General features: G+C 38.0%; 1 protein-coding gene across 4 annotated transcripts in view; it reads left to right on the forward strand.

The window, feature by feature from the left end:
* Positions 1 to 22,290, forward strand: part of LOC309435721 (transcription elongation factor A protein 1) — a 47,054-nt gene that overhangs the window by 4,766 nt on the left and 19,998 nt on the right. For 2 of the 4 annotated variants that reach the window (XM_082044367.1, XM_082044368.1), the window contains exons 4-9: positions 503 to 550; positions 1,413 to 1,483; positions 2,157 to 2,230; positions 2,929 to 3,030; positions 3,613 to 3,789; positions 5,223 to 10,196. In XM_082044367.1, the coding sequence (XP_081900493.1) occupies positions 503 to 550; positions 1,413 to 1,483; positions 2,157 to 2,230; positions 2,929 to 3,030; positions 3,613 to 3,789; positions 5,223 to 5,276 (526 nt within the window). In that variant the 3' untranslated portion in view covers positions 5,277 to 10,196. Of the gene's footprint in view, positions 1 to 502; positions 551 to 1,412; positions 1,484 to 2,156; positions 2,231 to 2,928; positions 3,031 to 3,612; positions 3,790 to 5,222; positions 10,197 to 14,118; positions 14,378 to 20,516; positions 20,580 to 22,290 lie in introns of those variants that run through there. The other 2 variants (XM_082044369.1, XM_082044366.1) reach the window with 2 other exon arrangements.

Consider the following 22,290-nt stretch of genomic DNA (forward strand, 5'->3'; position numbering starts at 1 on the left):
GAAGGCGGGTGCTGCTTCAGAGCAGGTTCAGCTGCTGAGAGAAGTGCCCATGGCCAGACTGGTACCCACCACTGCGCTGTGTCTGGCTACTTCCTCGGGTTTCCTGATGCTGCTGTGGAAGGTGCCTTCACCCACTGCGTGTGTGTATGGGGCTGTGATAAATAACTGTTACTTAGAAATAACTAAATGAGATATAGAGATATAAAAATATATAAAAATATATATATTGATGTGCATGCATTCATACACGTATATAAAGCAGACTGCTGATGCTTTGCTTGCTCTCCGTAGAGAATGATAGTTCAACCCAGAATATTAAATATGTTTGAGCTGGCAGGTTTTAAGAGAGATTTATTGAAGAGATACTACAAGGTAGCTAATGGTAATTATGGCTTAAAAATAAGACAGAATTAGGGGTATGTAATTTCATTATGTAACTGCATCTGCATTATTGAATTTCAGTGTATATCTTAATGTCAGTGATGTTCATTCTCATTTCTAGGCCAGTCATGCCAGTCTCTTTGAACATGAACATGGCTATGCCATCATGGTAAGTATTTGTTCAATTACAGAAGATGCTAATCAAAAGATAGCTAGGGGTTTGAACTCATTGTTCTTAATTAAAAATCATGAACAACCTGAATGGCTGGTTTTAATCACATGTGAGTATAAACAACTTTACTTTAGTTCTGTTATAAAAGGCCTCTAATGAGTATGCTCTAATTTTCTTTTTGTATCTGTGGTAATTGTTGTTCCTCAGGACTAATCTCTATGTCTTAAAATAGAAAGCCCACTTTATTTTTTTTAGTATATTAGTAAGTATAAGTATATTAGTAAGTATAGTCTATAGTCTGTATTGTGTATGAATTCATAGTAGTAGGGAATTGATGTAGAAATATTATTGCTACCAATGAGTAATGTTTGGGTCAGTAGGATATTTAGAAACTGTTCTTTAGAACATCCATTCTGAATAGAGAACAAGAAAAGTGTGGTAGATTTCAGTGGTCTTAAACCAGTCCTCTTAATGTTTTTATTTTTTTGTTTTTATTTTTTTTTCCTCAAATAACTTGTTTCATTTTTTCCTGTATTTCTTCAAACAGCCTTTTAATATTGTACATGCAATGGATAAATTGAAATTCGTGCTGATATTTTTGCAGCAAATACCAAAACTGAGCTTTGTAATCTGCAGTAAAGTACAGAAGACATTGAAATTCAGAAAAGCTTTGTTGACTAGTTCTAGACTTTTAGCAACATTCACAGATTGTCCACCGTTTCTTGTAACCTGTGAGTGGTTTGTAATAAAATGTCAGCTACCCTTTTTATCAGGAAAATATCCCAATTTTATTATTTTTGTTTTAAGGAAGTGGAATGGATGCTCTAATGTGTAATGCTCTTGTTGATATTTTTGTAAGGTTTGATATCATTGGACTTTCTCCAGATTCACAGGAAGATGAAGCTGGGATCAAGCAGGCAGCAGAGAATGGTATGCTTAGGAATACTTTTTTATGTCTTTAAAAGTACTTACATGTATTCTTAAAAATGAATTATCAGTCTGAAACAGATTTTATAAAGACAAAATTATTTGGGAAGGTAATATGTATATCTTGTGTTATTGCTGATCAAATTTAGCCAAGTGCCTTGTTCATTGTGGGTGGGTTGTTTGTGTTTGATTTTTTTTGTGTGGGTGTGGTTGTTTTGTTTGGTGGGGGTTTGTTTGTTTGTTTTGGTTGGGGTTTTTAAATTTTTTTAAACTACATGAGTAAATAGAGTAACTCACCAGCATAAACACTTCATACTATCAAATATGAAATGTACATGGGAACCAGTGTCCTTTTATTTAGAGAGCTTCTGGGTAGCACAGTATGTTAGAGCTGTATGAGCATCTACCTCTGATGCTGAGTGGTTAGAAGAGGATACCATCTTCCTGGTAGTGGGGCTTTTGCAAGATTTACTTGCATGTTTTTCTTTTTGGAAATGGTACAGTGACACTGGAATTTCTGATCATGCTCTAGATCTTTTGATACTTTTCAATGTACAGCAGACTAGATTTTCTTTCACTAGCTTTCTATTGACATCAGGGAGAAAGTTTCTCTCCTTTTCTAGACCTTCTACAGAACAGAGTGGTTTTTAACTACTGGCCTTTATTTATGTTGTAGTTAAAGCACTGATAGATCAAGAAGTAAAAAATGGAATTCCTTCTAATCGAATTATTCTGGGAGGCTTTTCTCAGGTAAGGTGTGATTGGAAAGAACTGTGTATTTTTCTGTGGAGGTAACCTAGCTTTCCTAACATGGGAAATCCAGGAACTTGAACTGAAAAGAACTGATGTTAGGTGCTTCTAAAATTTTAAAATGTCAGTTTTCCTTAACAAATGAAGTCTTTTAGTTTTATGCAAATAATTACTCTTCACTGGAAGATTACATATATGTGGAAAAAAAGTACTAAAATTAATAGCCTATTTAAAAGTCCTTATGCACCTAACTTACATAGCTTTGTTTGAAAATCTTGCTGGTGTTTTAAATTTCATTTGGTAGGTATTTGACAGTTTGGTTGTATTTGGGAAATTCTGTGGTAGGCAGGTTTATAGATTAATTAATTGATCCATACACCAGCTCCCTAGTCTGTGTGCAAGTAAATTAAAATATTGTAGTTGTGCTAATACTGTTGTGAGTGATAGTTCTTTGTTTTTGTTTTGTTTTCAAGCTCTTAGTTATGATAATTTGCTGTTTTACTTCTAATTGATCACATGAAATTAGATAGGGGGGTGAAGCATAATAAATGTACAGGAATATTTGTTTTAGTGCTGGTTCTAAGGAGGAATAGTTTGGAGTGGAAAAACACCTTTAAATTAAAAAACAGAGATCTTCAAACAAACATTAGAAGGAATATTACCATCACCATTCTAATGCCTGTATCTGTTTCTCATAGGGAGGTGCTTTGTCATTGTATACAGCTCTTACAACACAACAAAAATTAGCAGGTGTTGTAGCCCTCAGCTGTTGGCTTCCTCTACGGGCTTCTTTTCCTCAGGTATTTATGGTTCTTTCCGAAGCTTATTTGCAGTTGGGGAATGAGTGCATTTGAAGATTGTATCTTGTGCAGGAATTAGTGGCCATTGTTATTACTGAATATTGACAGTTGTTTGATAACTCAGAAGTTTTTAAAATAGGGCCCTGGATTTCTGGAGTTTGGCAAGCAAGTAAAATGAGGAAATACTCAGTAGCTGTCTCTGCTTAAATGGTGTTCCTAGGAAACTTAAAGAGTACAGGAAATTTTCCCTGAAGATGAGTTTTCTATTTGTAACTCTTTCCATCTTCAACACACTGTCTTACTAGAGACCAGGTATTTAAAGAAAGTATCAGGTATCAGCAATCATGTTTTTCTGTTCCATAATTAGTGCCAAAATTTTAGGTTTTTGAACTTAATATGTTGTCAGGCACAGAGCTGAATTAATAAGGAACTTGCAGACTATTCATTGTGGTTTTTCCCCTTCAGAATTCAACTTGCTTTGTCAGACTACAGGGCTTAGTGCCATGGGGTAATTTTATCTCAAAGATTTTAGCCTTACTTCCGTTTATTGTCTCTTCCCTCCTCCAATTCTGCCCCTAACAGGGCCCTATCAGTGGTGTCAACAAGGAGATTCCTGTTCTTCAGTGCCATGGGGACTGTGACCCGCTGGTTCCTTTGATGTTTGGTTCTCTCACTGTTGAGAAGCTAAAGAGTATGATAAATCCAGCCAATGTAAATTTCAGAACTTACTCTGGCATGATGCATAGCTCATGTATTGAGGTAATTTTATTAATATACAATGTTTTAGCTGTGTACGGTTACTTTTTTTCCCTCAAAACAAATATGTATTGGGTGTGGGGTTTTTGTGTTGGTTTTGTTGCTTGCTTGTTTGTTTGTTTGCTTTAATAAGTGCTTGATGCTACTGCCTTATTTTAGTGAGTAACTGAGTGCCTGGCTGAAAAAGCATCCAAGGCAAGTTTATGTGACTAGTGGGAACTTCCTTATTAGATGGTATTTTTGGGACTATGCTAGTTGATCTATAAAATAGTTTGGTTTTTTTTTTTTTTCCCCTAATTTTTGTTATTTGCTTATTAAAAAAACATTGCTGAATTAGAAGTCAGACTTTCCCAGTATTAATTCAGCTTGGTATTTTGGAGGGAAGAATCTTGTTAGTTCTATAGATGGAGCCATCAAAGGAATGGAGAGCAAGGGTTGATGCTATGGAAGAGGCAGCCTCAGAACTTCTGTTTATGGATCTGGCTCAGCAGGCAGCTGAGCTGATGTAACGGTTTGCTGCTGCCAGAAGGGGGTGGACTGGTTCCCTCTGTCCGTGACTTTGTGGCCCTGTCGTCTTATGCTAGCTCTGTAGGTGATCAGAAATGTCTTTGAACTTTTTGAACTTGCTAAAATGGTGAAAGCTGCTGGCTTCAGTTTTTGCAGCTGTAGTGAGCTGAAGCATCAGAACTCACACAAAGTATATGGTAGAAGCAAGAAACAGAAGAGGAGGCAAAGAATGGATCTGCTATTTGTCAGCAGTAGTAACTTTGCTAATTTGGATTGCTTCATCTTGTGGGATCTGTACCTTTGGACAACCCCTTTGGGACATTTACGCAGTTGTATTGCATTTAGGGAGTAATAGCACTGAGTTGTTGCACAAATATATTAAATTGTGCTCTTTCTTACAACATTGACCTAATTAAAAAAAAAAAACAAACCTATATTTTTTTTTTAATGTGGCTTGGTTTCCACTGGTAGTTCACCATATTGCTTTTCCTTAAGGGAGGAAGCATCTTGAAGGTGAAACTGAACGATTAGGAGGAGAAGCTGCTGGCTTTTCATGCTGCTGCTGACTTGCTAAGTTTATACATGAAGCTACAGCCTTTGCTGCATTCAAATCCTGTCACTCCTCAGCCTGGTGCTGTTCAGATCACTTGATGTTTAATAAGTAGCTTGCCTGCTCAACTTCAAAGAGAGAGAGGAAAAGTAGTCTTTGCTCTTTTTCTTGTGTTTTAGCATCTTCTGAGTGCATAGTGCCTAAAGAGTTATCAGCCTTGACTTCTGTGCAGAGTGGTATGATTTTATCAAGTAACTAATTACTCAGTATTTGTAGCCCAGCTGCTTATTATGACTGAAATGTTGAAACACTGATTTAGTGTAGCTGAATATATATTAGTAGGGAACTTCAACTAATAAACACTTTTATCTTTAAACAGGAGATGATGGATGTAAAACAGTTCATAGACAAACATCTACCTCCCGTAGACTGAAATGATATGCGAGAAGCCTTCTATATAAATACACCAGCATCAACTGTGGTAGAGTGTTAATCTTTTCGTATGCCTGATAGGAAGCATTACTTCTATACCTGCAGTGTTACTACTGTATTGCAAATTTATATTTAGGATGAGGTTTGAATAATACACATGTACAATGAAAATCTTTCTAGTATTAATCATCCACTGGTGGGACTGTATGAATGAGGCAGCTAGGGAACAATGACAGAATGCAACCTAAGCATACTGTTTTAAAATGTCTGATTTTATTTTTTTGATTAAACGATTTGTACAAGTAATTAAAAACTAAATTTAAGTGAGCAACATCAATGTGACTGGTTTAGTTATACTTGAGACATGATTTGTTCTTAATACTCACTGAAAATACATTAAAACATTTCCTTTATGTAATGGATGCATAAAGTATACAACATGTAATGTAATGGGCATATGATGGTGGAATAAATGTTACTAAGGACAAAGCTTTAAGTATTACATATTGTTACCCCAGATAAGGAGGATTGTTCTAGAATGGCTAGAAGTCAGCTAAGATATTTCTTATCTTTAAACCACCTCAATTTTAGCTGTTTTCATATAGCTAGATATTGTGGAAATTCTAACGGGACTCATTCCTTGTTAGACCATTGCTTGTCACTTATTGTCTTTTTTTTATTACTATAAACTCGCATCAAATGCTGATTTGGAACAGAAGTCTGAAGAAGTGCATAAAATTAATTAGAGCTTCGTTTAAAAATTTCTGTTTCCGTACTGAATATTCATCTTGTGCTTTAATCTTTGTAGCTTTCATTTGTGTGGAAATGTTGATGTATTTCACATGAGCAATTCCAGCATATAGTTTTGTTTTATCTGTCTGCTTTGGAGTAAGTAACTGAAAACAATGCAGCTGTGCAGTTCTGTGTATTGTTGAAGTCTCATCTGCAACATAGCTGTTGTCAAATTTGAATTTTTTTTTTAATAGAAATATAAGTGCAATTGAGATATAACTTTAGATTTATACCATCTAATACTTTCTTTTATTGCATGTTGAGACTTGACTATTTCTGAAAATGAACAAAGAAGTCTATTTTTGAATATACCATTCTGCAGTTCCCTAGATCAGTATAGCCTAGGAATATGAAGACCTACTGTGGGGAAAAAAAAGTACGTCTACAAGATGCAGAACGTCTCTTCTTTCAGAAGTTCAAAAATTCTAGAACACAGTGGGTTACAGAAATTAATGCGCACTCAAGAGGTCTTTGTAGCTGAGAGCCATAATTTGCTTCTGGAACAGCTGTTCTTCTGTAGAGTTAGAGGCTGTCACCGCACTAAGAATGTTTAAAAAAATACACTACAGTTTTTACTACATAATATGCTGCATAACAGTGTTCTATAATATGTTTGCAAGAAAAAATTATTTTTGTTTTGGCTGCATATGTTGTGTCAGCACTGTGTTTTATACCTGCATTTGAGGTACTTTCTCTTTTCCCAACTTAATCAAGTGGTCCTCTTACAGTGTATAGGGATTTATGTCTGAGACATCTGCCAGCACAAATACATAAATGGGGAATTACACTTCTATATCCCTTCTTTAACAGGGCTGCAGCCAGAAATCTGGCTTGTTCACGTAGTATGAATTCTCGGTTTTCGGTGCTTTTTTTTCATATGTATTAACCTTAATTTTTAGGAAGCTATTTTTCTTTTTTAATCCAGTTTCTCTGGATTATTAAACATCTCTTAATATGTAAAGTTTAAAAGGTTTCTTTTTTTCTAGATGGTATTGAAACACTAAGATATTCCATCTCTCATTGAGAGGGCATGTCTGTTAACTTTGAAGTTTAATTAATCTTTTTCCTCAATCATTCTGTTCTATAGATCTGCCAATTTGTCTTTCAGTTAATTTAGTTCACAGAAGAAACCATAATACTCTTATTGTAGTTGTGCCAAAGTTCTATTGAGAAAACATGATGTCCTACTTTGGAGTCATTCCTAAATTGCATTAGCTAATTTTGCAGTCCTGCTAAATTGCAAACTTGGTAAGCAAACCGTGTGTTATTTCTCCTAGATTTTAGATTTATCCTAATTCCCCTGTTGTCTAAATAACTCCCTGAATATTGGCATGTTTCCAAAGTTCTTCACAAGCTTCTAATTTTTCCTATATTATTTTCTTGTTCTGTTTGTAAATTGTTCAATGATGTTCAGCTGTCTTGTTGAACTTCTGATTGACTGTGCATACATTTCACATATTATTTCTTCTGTTAGAAGGAGTTTAAAAAAATTTCTAAGATGTTAAAATAAGATCAGTCCTAACTTCATTCTGCATTAGCTTCATAACACTTTCTTCAGTTTGGTGAACTATGTTCACACCTTGTGGTCAGTTTCTAGTGCTTACGCATTTTAATCCAAGTCTGTTTCAACTGTTGTCTCAGTGATGCTTTCAGATGTTTTTCCAGAAATGCTCTATGTGCTAACTTTGTTCAAATATTCAGCTGTCATAACAAGATTTTGTTCATACTGTTGTTTTGCCATTTGCTTTATCTACAAAGAGCTGTGTTACCAAAGTAAATGTAAGTAAATGTTGTGACTTATTCTGAATTTCTGTATTCTAGGAAGAATTCTACCCCTGCAGTGTGTGGTTTGTTTTTTTTTTTTTCAGGGGTAAACGAGTATGTTGTAGTTGAGGGTTGTTATAGAGCCCAGAAGCTGGAGGAAACTTCAAGGAAATACCCTGTCTCCTCCAGTATCACAGTGTCTATTTTGAGCTCTTGTCTTCTGTAGCTTCCCAGCTAGTTGGAGAGCTGTGTGTATGATCTTGTAGCTGAACTTCTTCACTGCCTGAAGTGATTTGATACTGGAATGGTTGTCACAATTGCATGTGTCTTTAGGCTGAATGATAGCTCAGCCTGGAGTAGGAGTTTTCATAATATCCTATTAAAATGGAGAAGTTGAACTGTCAGTATTCTAAATGTGAATGTCATATCCTCATAAACTGCAATTTGAAACTGTCCAATAATTAAATTTATTTTTTGTAATGTTAGACTTTGCCGAAAAGGGGGTGATGTCTGTCAAACTTCTGAAAGCATTGATATGAAAATACCTGACTTGCAGATCAGTTTGTTTCAATGGGTATCTAACTCCCTAATGCATTTTTAATTTCAAAATGGTACTTAAATTTGACTGCAGTTTTGTGCAGTCAGAAGTCTGACTTCTTGCTGAAATATGTTGCCCACTTTTTAACAAAGATGTTATGTCTTATCAGACAATCTTCTATCCATTCTTGAACTAAATCTATACTGAGCTCTGTACCGTGTTGAGGGCTGTATGATTTGGTCTCATCCTCCTATCTTGTGTAATTACAACACAGTAGATTTATAACTGTACACTGCAACTGGTATTAGAACCGTTAATTAAAACATGTTCTCTCTAATGAAGCATACTGCACTTCATTGAAGTCATTAGGATGCATCTTTTATGTAGAGGTGCTGTTTGTGTTGATGGATATGACTGAGAACAAATTTTTAAGATGTCAATGAAGCCATATGTACAAGGCCTGTGTATCTTAAATTTTATAAAGAAATACTGAACACTTAGTCTTTGTGTTATGAAGTATAAGCCATTTATATTTACTATAAGCATCTAAGATGTAATTTACTTGGTTTACTCATTTTATTTATGATAAGAACTCTTAACTTTGGGAGTTATTCTGTAGTAAGGAAAATGTGAAAGCTTTCAATTTTTATCATTGTGAAATAAATTTCAGTCACTGTTTGGTAAAGTACTAACAACTTTTTTCCATACTTACCTGAAAGAAGTCAAGCTTTCATGTGCTGTGAAATGGACATTTCACAGGCTGCTTGCAGATGTATTGCATGGTAATGTATCCATAATACTACAATACAAAAGAATGATGATTTGTAATTACTGAAAAGAAGATCACCAATTTATGTTTTGCTACCTTGTTGAGAGAATGCTAAGTATGATTTGATTTTTTTCCATATCCTGGATTAATTTTATTTTAGCTTGTTTTCTTGGAATTTGCAGTAATTTTGAAAGGTAGAAGAAATGTAAGTATTTTCTGGTAGCCTTATTCTAGCACACTAAAGAGCCTCAGTCTTCTCACTGTGTACTACTGCACCTTTCTCGGGGGGTTCTGTGATGTCTGGGAGCCTTTGAAGTTACATTAGGCATAGCATACATACCACTTTACGCGTTTGTTAAACAAGCAGTTTTCAGGTCAGGATTTACATGGTGCTCTTTAGGATTAACTGTAATACTTGAGGCTGATCAGTGGTACATGTAGCATGGGGCATCCTAGAGAAAACTAGAGACTGTCTAGGAAGAGATGCTGAGGAAACTTGGGAGGGAATGGGATGTACATGTAATAAAGGTAGACCTTCCCCCTCAAGCAGTTTAAAGCAACTGAAAAGCGGCTTGTGTCCATAGTTTGCAATGTCTAGAGGTCAGTGTGGAGCACAGTTAGAAGTTCATAAATGTGTGGAAATGCATGTCAGGTGCAGTGTTGTGCGTGAATATATTGTGGCAACTTTACTGTAATGTTCAGTTTCTATTGACTTTTGGCTCTCGCTTCCCTGAGGAAGTAATTGTGAAGAGAAACTTCGCCTAGAACTTAGCACAGGAAAATATTAGAATGTATTATTGTATTAAACTTTATCAAATATGGTGTGAGACCAGTGGTGGGAGTAAAGAAAGTGATGCTCAAGAAATTTTCAGAAGGTCTATTGATTAACTTGGAAATGGGATTCCTTGAAGAATAATAACACTAGAACAGATTTTTTTTCTTTTCATCGCTTACCACTCTCATGTTAACCACTGTTTGCCTTTGGGTTAACAGGTTTTATTAATTCTCTTTGAGTGAAACAAGTGCCTTTGTTGCTGATTAAAGCTGACTTAAATAGAGTGCTTGTATAATTTAATGGACATTCACTAAGTGAATCAGTAGATAATGGTTTTCTCTTAGTTGCAATTACTAGAAAAAAGCAACCCATTGCCTCCTTTGTCTCTGCAACACTTGTTACACTCAATACTTGTAGGCAGTTTGCTGAGGTGTAGTGAACCTTGCTTCAGGCATCTAAGTGGGAAGTTTGGCTTCTCTGTGTGGAGAAGGTAAGACTTCCCTCACAGGAAGTTCAAAGTTCTTTTTTTAAAAGGCCACATGTCTGTATTAACAGATGGAGTATAAAAGTTGGAATCTGGATTTTCCTTGGTTGTGAACACGAATGAACTCTTAAAAGTAGCTTCTGCCCGAAATAATTTGCTAGCTATGTTGTAGTATTTACAGTTATTTGGGGGAATCATTAAAAGGCTTAAATATTTTCAGTCTATGTACAAAACAGTGAGCAGAGGTTGGTACAGAATAGAAAAGTCTAATAATGTGATCTTAAAACCAAAAAAGAAAATAACCAAATGCAAAATCCCAACATTTTCTTAAATATTTTTTGTATTTAAATGCCTCTGGTTACTGCTTCTAAGTTCACAAAAGTGAAGGCATTTTGCAAAGAACTTATTGCAAACACCAGAATTTGAAAATGATACTTGGTCTAACTTCAGGCTGAACCATTATAATCTAGAGCTAGTGTGAGGAAACAGAGAACAAGAGGGGAGGGAAAAAACAAAACAAACCAACCCACAACAAAAAAAATACCAAAACACCACCAACCCATCAGTTGCATAACCATAGAAAGAACTAATCAAGATGCATGTTTCAGAAATTTTTGAAGAAAATCTTGCTATTGTGAGGAATCAGAGCTCCCATTTGCTACAGCTGCCCTCAGGTATCTGTGGTTGGACTCATCGCATCTTCTGCAATGCCAGGGAGCAGTTGGCTGAGTTGAAGTTCTGTTTTGGTAGAAATAAGTCATTCTTCTACTGAGAGCTCAAATAAAGAGGAGAGGCATAATGGGTGTAACACATGGTTATATAAAACCTTTCGGAGAACTGTGAATTTTAGATTTTGCATAGATCTGTTAACACTTGATTAGAGGAGCCTTTTTCATAGAGAATGGAAATGGAGGATTTTAAGTACCTTGATAGAAGTTCAGGGATGTTTCACTACAAATTTTGTGTGTGCTTCTGTTTGCACCCCCCAAATTTAGCTTGGAGAAAAGGAGAGTGAGGGGAGACCTTATAGCTGTCTACAGCTACCTGAAAGGAGGTTGTAGCATGGAGGAGGTTGGTCTCTTCTCCCAAGTAGCCATTGATAGGACAAGAGGAAATGGCCTCCAGTTGTGCCAGGGGAGGTTTAGATTGGATATTAGGAAAAATTTCTTCATGGAAGGGGTTGTCAGGCATTGGAACCAACTGCCCAGAGAAGTGGTGGAGTCATCATCCCTGGAGGTGTTTGAAGGATGTACAGATGCAGTGCTTAAGGACATGGTTTAGTGGTGAACTTGGCAGTGTTAGGTTAAGGGTTGGACCTGGTGGTCTTAAAGGTCTTTTCCAACCAAAATGATGCTATGATTCTAATTTCTCTAGATGCTCTCTCATATCGAATGAGGCTAGTCAGTAAATGCTACAAGATCTCATATGTGCACCCCCTTAGGAGAGCTGTCTGTGCCTAGGAAGCGTTAGTGTTGTGAAAGGTCCTGTGGTCCAGCAGATGACAGGCTCTAGCGAGTCAGACACAGGCTCTTTGCAGCAGCAGGTATATCATATCCTTTAGAAAATGTTGCAAAAAAAATTGTGAGAATTCAGTGTAACAAATGGTGTGTTATTCTTTCTAATGGCTTTATTTAGGAGGAAGAAGCTACAGCGGTAAAGGTTGCATAGTTTAACTTGTTCAGTCTCTTCCCTCTCCTATTGCTCTTTGGACTTAGAGTGGCACATTATAGAAGAAATTGATGCTGTGCAAAGCAGCTTGGTTTAGAGCCATATAAAAGATAACCACAGAGAGTGCTGTGTATTTCTTTGCAATAAGGAATTGTTGTCATAAAGATGATAGAGCAGCTAATATAAAGAATCTGGTTAGTACTGGTTCAGTTAATTGAGTGTCATTCAGATATTGTAGCATACAGTGCAAATAGTGTGAGCTGTGTTTTATTTTACTGCATCAATTTGCAGAAAAAGGATATGCATTACCATCTGGTTAATCTTTGATTTCCCTACTGAAATATTTCTGATGCTACTTTTATTAGCTTAGATGTTAAAGAAGTATGTGTTCCACTACAGTCCGGCAGCAGGCCTTTTATAAGTGCTGTATAGCATTTAATTTACTTTTATTATTTCCTTATCTGATACATTTCGGATGCTAATAGATTTCATCTTCATTTTTTTACCTCTTTCAATGCATTTCCAATGAAGGTGTTGAACTACATTTTTTGAAGGCATTAATACTGGAAGACTTCATTCCCAAACATAAATATATTCAAACTAACCATGCTGACTGATTTGAGGTTTCTAGTTTTCTGATAGCATTATCCCTGACCTAAACTGCACCTACTGTAGAACACATACAAGCGTGTTTATGATACAGTGTAGCAATAGCTCTCAGCTGCTAACAACTTGTACTGTTTTTATCATTGGTGTGTTTGTGGGGAAACATGATGAGAAATTTCATTTGAGGTTAGCATATTATTTACACTCAGGTACTAGGTTACTGCATCTAGACAAAACGGAATTTAACCTGAACTGGCACAATTCCTTAAATGTTGTGGTGCTTGTCCAGTCCGTGGCCTGAATCTAACCTGTGGGAAGATCCTCTATAGCTCCTAAATAATTTTAACTGCTTCTTATCAGTGTATGTACAGGCCTTTCAGCTGGCAGACACGGCGACCATTGTGTGAACTGAGCAATACGTAGGAGCACCTGAAAAGCACCTGTCTCTATATGGCTCCAAAACACAGGACAGCCTTGCTGCAAAGTACATGACACAGAAGTGCAGCGACAGTTCGTGCTGTAATCATGTCCTTCAGTGTCATTTCAAGGAAAATGCCTCTCACCTCTTCTCCAAAATGTACATATTTTACAGTCCTCAGTTTACAACTCAGGCAGCCACAGCATTAGACTACTCACTAACAGATTCCAGAAGGATGTTTAAGCGCCTTCCTGCATCTTCGTAAGAGATTATCTTCATGCAATCTCTCTGTAACCTTCAGATATGCCTACCATTTTCTTGAAGTAAATGCTTTTATTTTACAGTTTAATTATGCTGTTCCTTCAACAGCAAATCACAGTAACAAAGGCATGTAACTCTGTTCATGAACAGAATTTCATTGATGGTGCATATTAGAAGTTAGTGGAACTTTATAAACAGTGTGTGTCTCACTGGAACAAGATTGAAGCTGGCTTAAGACATGGGGGTGCTGGAGCACATTAGAGTGTGATGAAGTTTATCTCCAACTCTTGTGCTGACTCTTATAAATCCTGAACTGACTGTAAAATTACAATTTGAAATCCTCGATCCATTTTATAGAAAAGTAGCTCTTTAGAGATAGACTTAAAAAAAAAAAAGCACCTTTTCAATTACAGGTGAGAGAGAATTTTCCATCCTTCTAAAGCTAACAAAGGTATTCTGTGCCTTCCGACGGCTGAAGAAAAGCTTGAACGCAGGAAGCGAGTTGCTGGTGCCACATTTTGCCGTGATTTACGCGTGGTACGCGCAGGCAGAGGGTGAGACGCTGTAAGAGGTCAGAACGTTTAATCGTACTGGTGTTGGGCGAAAAGCCCAACGGGGCGAGGACGGGCGAGACTCACCCACGCAGCGCCCACGTCCCCGTCCCCACTGCGTGTCGCTGCCGCCCCCGCCCCGTCGCCCCGCCCCCGCGCCGATGTTCTCGGCCTGTGGCAGCGCTGCCTGGCTCCTGTGGCCGGCGCTCGACGCGCGCTGCCTGGCGCCGCCGCTCTGGCTGCTGGGTCGGGGCGCTGCGCCGCGGCCTGGCTGCGCTCCTGCCCGCAGAGCTCGGCGGCGGCCCCGGCCGCGTACCCAGGGGAGGGCGGGTGAAGGGAAGCGGGTCTGCTCCGAGGGCTCCAGCTCCCCTCGCGCCGCGCCGGGCCCCGCTCGGGCAGCCGCAGCCATGACCACGGAGGACGAGATCATCCGCATCGCCAAGAAGATGGACAAGATGGTGCAGAAGAAGAACGCGGTGAGCGGGGGCGGGACGGGACGCGTCGGGAGGCGGCTCGGCGGCGCGGAGCCTCCGTGGGCCCCGGGCCGACCCCGCGCTCCCTCTTCCCAGTGGGGCCGGGCCCTTCCCTCTTCCCGCCGCGCAGCACCGGGGACCCTTCCCCCGCCGACGGTTCTCCCCCCCGCTGCCCGGCGGCCTTGGCGCCTTCCCCGCCGCGGGAGGACGTGGAGCTGCCGGCTGGCGCGGCCCGCCCGCTGCGAGGGGCCTCGCCCCGTCCTCCGGCCCTCCTTCCCCGGCGGGGTGGCTGCCCGCCGCCTCCCCCCGCGGCAGCGCGGCTGCGAGCGCGGCGCTCTCGACCGGGCAGAGGTTCTTACCGCGGGCACCCGCCCTGGCTCCGATCGGCGTTTCCCTCCCGCTGCCCGTTCATTAAAACCCCAATATTTGTCTCGCTCGAGTGTGGGGTGTGGAGTGGGAGGGCAGTCATCCTGGGGAGAACTGCAGAGGTGGTCCCTTTACCTGGGTTGTTTTTATTTCAAGTGTGAAAGCTGCAGTTTTATTTTGGTTGTGCAAACTTAAATGTGAATGAATAACTCTAATCCTGCCGCGGCAGGGCAGCAAGAGCTGTGTGGGTAAAGTGCTGAAGCGGATGGGGGGTGTGAGCCACTTTTTTAACCCGAAACAAAGAATGAATGTCACTTTCACTGGGTTTATCAAGTCAAGGAGTAACTTCTGCCTCAGAATGGTGGTAGAATTCAGTTAGCTTAGTTCCAGTGTTGTTCTCATGTATGCGTTTGATATAGGATTTACTTAGGTATCATATAATGTCTGTACTATTTCTAGAGATTACACATAAAATAGCATAAAAGTAAATTATAGACTCCAATTATTGCTTCTTTATCAGGTGGACATATTATTATTTTCTTTTAACTTGTATGTTTGTGCTTGCTGCTCTTTCTACAAACTATTGGCTTAGTACGCAAAGTTAAAATGTTTCTATATGTTATGATTAGTGCATTGAGTGCTAAAGCTTAGTTATAGTTTGGAACTGAGATGGGTGGAATTTCAGTTTATAGAAGTCTTAATGGGTGCAGCAATTTTTTTTTTTTGTGCTTTTTAAGATAATCGAAATTATAAATAATGCTTTTTAATAAAATTTGCATATTTGTAGAAATACTGATTGCATTACAGCAATTAAATTTGTTTGGTTCAGAATCCAAACAAATTCATTGCAAGTACACACAGGCCAGGCTTTGTTGTGTTTCAAACATCCTTGATGTTGCATAGTATTACATGGCTTAGATCTGATACATTTGAAGCCTGCAATGATACAGTGTGGGAAGAATTTTTTACAACCAATGTTTACTCACTTGAATATTTTTTTCTGGTTTGTCCCCTGCTTCTTTCTTTGTATTTCTGTTACCCATGCTTTTTCAGGACAAAATAATTCAGTCTTGCTTTCTCAACTTTAAAATTGGAGTAGAGGTTCTTTCTTATGAGGTGGTGAAAACTTACCAGCTATGAAGTATTTCAATATTGTGGCAATAAGAATGATGAAGTGCAGTTAATTCATTTTTTTTGCATCAACTTCTGACAGTAGAAAGAAAACAGCAACTCCCAGGTAACATGAGAACAAGTGTTGAGGCTGGGGAGCATTGCTGCAGAGATCCCAGAGATGCTCCTGGCGACCACAGGGTGTTTCTCAGTGATCTGGGAGGCTTGGGAATTTGGATATAATTCCTAGCAGCAGCTGTGGGCGTGTATTCACGCTTTAGTGCATATAACCTTGCTAACTTTCAGAGCTCTATGGAACGGTGCGGTGTCTTTGCTGGGCTCAGCGTCGGTCTGATGTGACCACACAGAGCTGTGTTGGGTTGCAGCCAGCATGTGTGTGTACCATGATAAAAAGCCTTACTTGTATGGTAGGAGAGGGGAAGTACAGGAGATTTGTCTGGGTTTTTTTACTAGTCTTTGTCATTTATAAGATATTTATTTTTAAATTACACAATGTGATCTCTTACTTCATCCTGTCCTACAGTTAAAATGCTAACTTTAGAAAAATTAGTAAGATAATTTCTATGAAGATATACTTCATTGTCTCACAAAGATGAAGCTGAGTTGAAAAATGCATTCCTATATAAGTACCCACTCAATAATCATGCTCGGACAACCTCTCGTATTCCTTTCTCCATTTTTACTCAACAGGTGCTTGGTGTATGTCTTTGAACAAGAATGTTCTGATGAAACCAATCAATAAAATAGGAAAAAAAAAAAGTTGTGATACATTTTCACTCTGAAGTTGTTAAGAATCAGATGGCAAGAGATGCTTAATCTCTTGTACAAAAGGTGATGGCGTGGCTTGTGACAAAGTGCTGTTTGCCATTTCACTGGGAGTTAGAGCAGACACCCTTCCTGAGTCACACTCTTGGTGATTTGCAATGACTAAGTCTTTAATTGTAGCTGTGCAGATTTCACAGCTATTTTAGTGAGGTGATATATGAAGTTCTTTAGTTTTGAAGGACAAAATAATAATTGCAATATTGTACTTACTACACTACGATATAGGTACTTGTGCCTTTACTTCAAATATTTGTTTGAAATAGATTTCATAATAACTGTGATTGGGTTAAAATGTATGTAGTGCCTTCCTATAGTTTTTAAGTACACCTTTCTTTCATTAAGTTGCTGTAATGAATAGGTATAAAAAATAAGGTTGTACCATGGATTAGAATAATTGAGAATGGTTGAGTAAGTTTGGAGAAGAGAATGTAAAATTGTTCCTGTTATTAAATGTTTGCTTCCTTAAATAGAACAGAACTATAACTGGATAGCTCTGCTGCCTTCAGAAATGTACTCCATTTTCTATCGCCTCAAGCGTAGCTTTAAAATATGAATACAGAACATCATTCTGGTGTTGTGATCTGATCAACAGAGAAGCTGAGAAGAATAATCTAAATCTGTATGAAACTGACTTCTGTTATTTCCAGTAACAAGGTAAACTGGAAGCCAACCAGCCAGGTGGAATGGGGCATTGCCTTTCATTTTCTATACAATTATATAACTGCCATTAAAAGTAGATTTAGAATAATGTTCTTAATGGTTCACATTTTTTTAAACAGAGAAGTCTTATATAAGAAAAATAGGAATCATAAAATATCTCAAATTGGAAGGGATACACAAGGATCATTGAGTCCAACTCCCTGCTCCTTGCAGGACTACCTAAAACTAAGCCACATGACTAAGAGCATCGTCCAGATGCTCCTTAAACTTTGACAGGCTTGGTGCTGTGACCACTTTGCTGGGGAACCTGTTCCATTGACCGACCACCCTCTCAGCGAAGAACCTTTTCCTGATGTCCAACCTGAACTTCCCCTGACACAGCTTCATCCCATTTCCTCGTGTCCTGTTGCTGGTCACAAGAGAGAGGGGGTCAGCACCTCCCTGTCCACTGCCCCCCTAAGCTGTAGACTCTGGGGTAAGGTGTCACCCTCAAGCCTTCTCCTCTCCAAGATAAACAGACCCAGTGAATTATAGTTCTACCGTGCAACTTTCAGTCTGGCTTTGAGGAAAAGAGAGCATTTGACTTGATGATAAGAAAAGTGGTTATGAAAAACTGTTTAGTTGCTGTGAGTTTAAACTCAATTTGAATTTAATTTTAAAGCATCTAATTCTTGGTACACCTAATATAATGTTTTAGAAAAGAGTGAAGGATTAGAAAACATCAGTGCATTAGAAATTTTGGTAACATCTGTGTAGAAAGAACCTGTGCAGTTTTTGTTTGTTTTCTCACTAGTGGCATAGTTTATTAACCTCCTATGGATCACGTTACTAGTTTTGGAAGGTATTTAGACTGGCAATATTCAAGTTAGTTTTGCATGTACAATTCGAAAGGGATTTTACAGAGGAAAAGAAATTTTGACTAGACTATTTCTAAGATGAGGTGTAGAGAGCGCTGCTTAGCATGAGAGTATCATTGTTATGCTGATATTGCAGACTACAATAACCTGTGTTTATTTTGAAATCACATACTGTGTACAGTTTCCTAATAACTTAATTGGTTTGGAGATAAGTATTATCGGATTATAGTTTTTTAAAATGGCACACTGACTTTCATTATTCACTTGGTTTCAGTTAAGAAAATTTTCTTCAATTTTATTTTGTTCTGTAGCAGAGCAGAGAATTAATTTGGTTTACTTGAACCTGTGTTTTTACAGAAGATACCTCACTGATGGCTGTTTAGCGAAAGAAATGGTTTAGTTTGCTAACTCAGTTTAGCACCTGAAAACAGCATGACATTTCCCAATCTTGCATCATCGCTGCTAAAATTCTATATTTAAAAATTGAGTTTTGTATATTGTGAATAAAAGTTTAACGGTTTTATCTACGATGGCAAAATAGTAAAAGTTCCGTTTTTAAAGTCAATTGGATTTCTGTAGGTGGTACATAGAGAAATGTTTGGTTTTAGAGGCTTGTTTGCTGTCAGATGTTTTTAAAATCAGGTTGTAGCAGACATTTGAGAGTGTCTGAAGCTGTGTGTGTTTGATTCTGACACAGAAGTTCCACTTTCATCTCAGCTTCTTGCTGGTTAGTTTCTTTGTGCTATCTTTAGTGGTTAAATTGTAGGCCTGCAGATGCAGCAGGAGATTACAAGAGTTTCCTTGCAACAAGTATCATATTAGAAGCTGGGCAGGGAGAATTTAAAAACAAAGGCAAGCAAAATGCATATTAAACAAAATAGGATGAGTTGAAAGAGCAGTAAGGAAAGAGTAAGGAACCAAATTCCAATGCTCTGCAAAATGGAAATTTTGTGGGTTTGTTTTTCCAAACCTCATGAATTTAAAAAAGAAAAAAAAAAGGGCGGGAAGGTGTAATGGGCTTAGCCAGGGTAGAGTGGCTGCTTCTGTGCACAGGCAGTTGCCTTCTGGCTGTTCGTGGCTCACAGGTTCAGAACCACGTGCACTTGAATAACAGCAAAATCATCTCAGTCTCTAGGAAGCTGCTATATTGTGTGCACAGTAAGAAGCGAATGGTGTAGAGCTTTGCTTAAACAGAGTGGTAGATCAGCAAGGACGTACGAGTTAAATTATGGAACTCATATTCATGATTTTTTTTTTTTTTTTAAGTAAGGCCTGCATTGTCAAGGAATGAATTATTAGTCAGAGTAGCTGTGTATAGAGTGTATTAATGCGTAAGAGTACAATCTCTGAAAATAACTCATCTATCTAGAAAGTTGCTGCTTACACAGTATTAGTTTGTACCTTTCCTTATGGACTTAGCAAGGGGAAAAGGAAAAAAAAGTAAAACTCACCATAGCTGAATAGTGAACAAGTGCTTTAGCTCAGATGTTATAGCACAATAGGATGGGCTCTGACTTCTAGATTGGAACATGTTGGTGCTTGACCAGTCTGATAAAGGCTGGAGAGTGTTGTCTGCACTAATGTATGCAACCTATGTATTTCATTGAATTTCATTTGAATTTAGTAGTCGAAAAATAAGACTTGAAAGCAAATCTTGCTCAGCATTTTTTATTTGGACACCCACAAAGTTGTCTTTTTCTGTTGGGGAAACTATAGCTGTGTCTAATAAAATAGAGCTTTCTGATCACAGTTTTTAAACCAGTCAGCTTTTCTGGCTTTACCATAGCACCGCAAATACAGTTAAGAGTGTTGGCTCGATCTGTTTTATATATATATAGTTATATGTGCATATATGCATTACTGATGGACCATGCAGAGCTTCTCAACTCCAAATTCTTGAACTAAAACAGGTGAGGTTGTTCTGAACTGAAAATTGCTGTTATTGTCTGGCTTGTTTCTGATGCTGTTAAGTGAAGTATCCTTGAGGCTGTTTTCTTGAGGATGCGTGTTGGTGAAGTAGTAATTGACAGAATACTTTAATTGGCATTTGAATTATATGAAATAAACTTCTCTGGTGTTTGAGTGAATACTTTTATTTCTGAGTTAATGCCTGTTAATGCTTAGAGTTTCTGGAGCAGAACATTCCTTGTCCTAGTGTTGTTCTGTGGATAAATTGGGAATTCATGGTTTGAATCCAGCCTGGGACTTTGAAGGCAGATAAGTGTATGTTGTTGATATTATATTTAAAGTACCTGATTGCTACTAAATTGACTTTTTTCCTTTTTTCCTTTATTTTTTTGCAGGCTGGTGCTCTTGATTTATTGAAGGAACTTAAGAATATTCCCATGACCCTTGAGTTGTTACAGGTATGATTTTCTTATTGTTGTTATGTTGCAAATACTAACACCATGATGATGAAAGTGAAGCAATCAAATTCGGAAGAAGGTTGCACTAATGAAGTAGATTCCCATGTAGGGAAGCATTGGTGTAATTACAGGATAACTAGTCTTATTTCACACTGATTTAGGACACTTAAGTGTTTTCTCCCAGTAGCAAGCTCTTATATCTTTCTGTTTAAGTTGAAAGTAGTGAATTTTGTTGTGGACAAAGGGAAAGTGCTGCTTATAAACTTACCTTACGTATAGTCTTAGGTTCTTACTAACACAAATGTGGTGTTCTTCCTTCTGAAGGAGAATGCACCTGATTGGAGCTGATACCTTATTTTCTCATGTAGTTAGTTCTGGTTTTGGATTGTGAGGAGAAGCATAACTCATATGTTCAGGCAAGTTGTATTTGACCTTTTCCCCCTGCCCCCTTAACTCTGAGTAGTGTATTTCCTAAGGTAATTATACTACTACTGTTCTTCCTCCCCTTTTGCTCCCCTTGGGCAGGAATGATGGTGTGGTACAACCTCTCTCACTTGCATGCATGCTCTCTCTAATTTTGCTTATATCTACATCTCTAATGTAGCATTTATATTTTATTTATGAATTCTTTAAAAATGTAACTCAGTGAACTTTGTTTGCACGTCACGTTTCAGAGTTTGTAAAGTAATTCATCAAGGAACAACTTTTCTTCTAAAATAACTAGGTATTTCCTATCTCTGTGAAAATTTTCAAATGGCAGAGGTAAATGTAAGACCTGATTTGCCATGGTAGCCAATTCAATTGGAAGAGACTGAAAAAGTGACTTTTTTTTCTAAGTGACAATTAATGGTCACAGATACAGAATAAAGTTAGAATTTTAAGTGGAATTTGAAACTGTCACCTAAATGCATGAATGGCATGGCTGATACAACACTGCAACCTTCTCCCCTATGTCCATCCTCCTTCCTTAAAAACGAAACAAAATCCAACTGAAACAAACAAACAAACAACCACAACGCACAAAACAACAAAACCCATAGAACCCCTCTGTTAGCCTGATTCTGTGGAGTTTCTTTATGCAGGTTGTAATACAAAGTATTTGTGTAATAATGTTTTTGCCTTTGGAAGGAAAAATCTCTCTGCAAGTGCTCCAGAAATTCTGTAAATGCTGCTGTGCAAAGCTTCTGCTTAGTGAGAAGAGCAAGACTAGAAGGAGAAGGTTTATACAGAACAGCAGAACAACTTTATCCTTGAACCGTGAGGATCGGAAGAATGTACAAGTAGATAACTTATTATTTTTTTAGTTGCAATGCAAATCTTAGTAATGTTATCGATAGAGGAGGACTCCCAATTTTGCTAAGTACAAACAGACTCAACTCTTGTGTGACCCTGACTTAATTTATATAGGGTTGCATATTAATCCTGTCCACTTTTCTGTCCTACTTGGAAGAAGCTTATTTATTCCTATCCATATGACAGGTACTTGTTTTTAGAGTGAAATGATATTTACAGTAAATGATTGGTTTTAATCTGTATGTGAGCAGGCACTGTTGTAAATGACATTGCTCTGTGTTACAGTAGGTCTAAAGGGATCAGGTATTTTAGCCTACTCTTGTGTAATAGATTGACTGTAGCTTAGTTAAAAAGTTTTTCTTAAGTATCCGTTACCCTACTCAAAACAGTTGTTCTGCATAAGATGGCATTTAGCAAT

This window comes from Streptopelia decaocto, assembly GCF_964273445.1.
Source record: "Streptopelia decaocto genome assembly, chromosome: 2".
NCBI lineage: Eukaryota > Metazoa > Chordata > Aves > Columbiformes > Columbidae > Streptopelia > Streptopelia decaocto.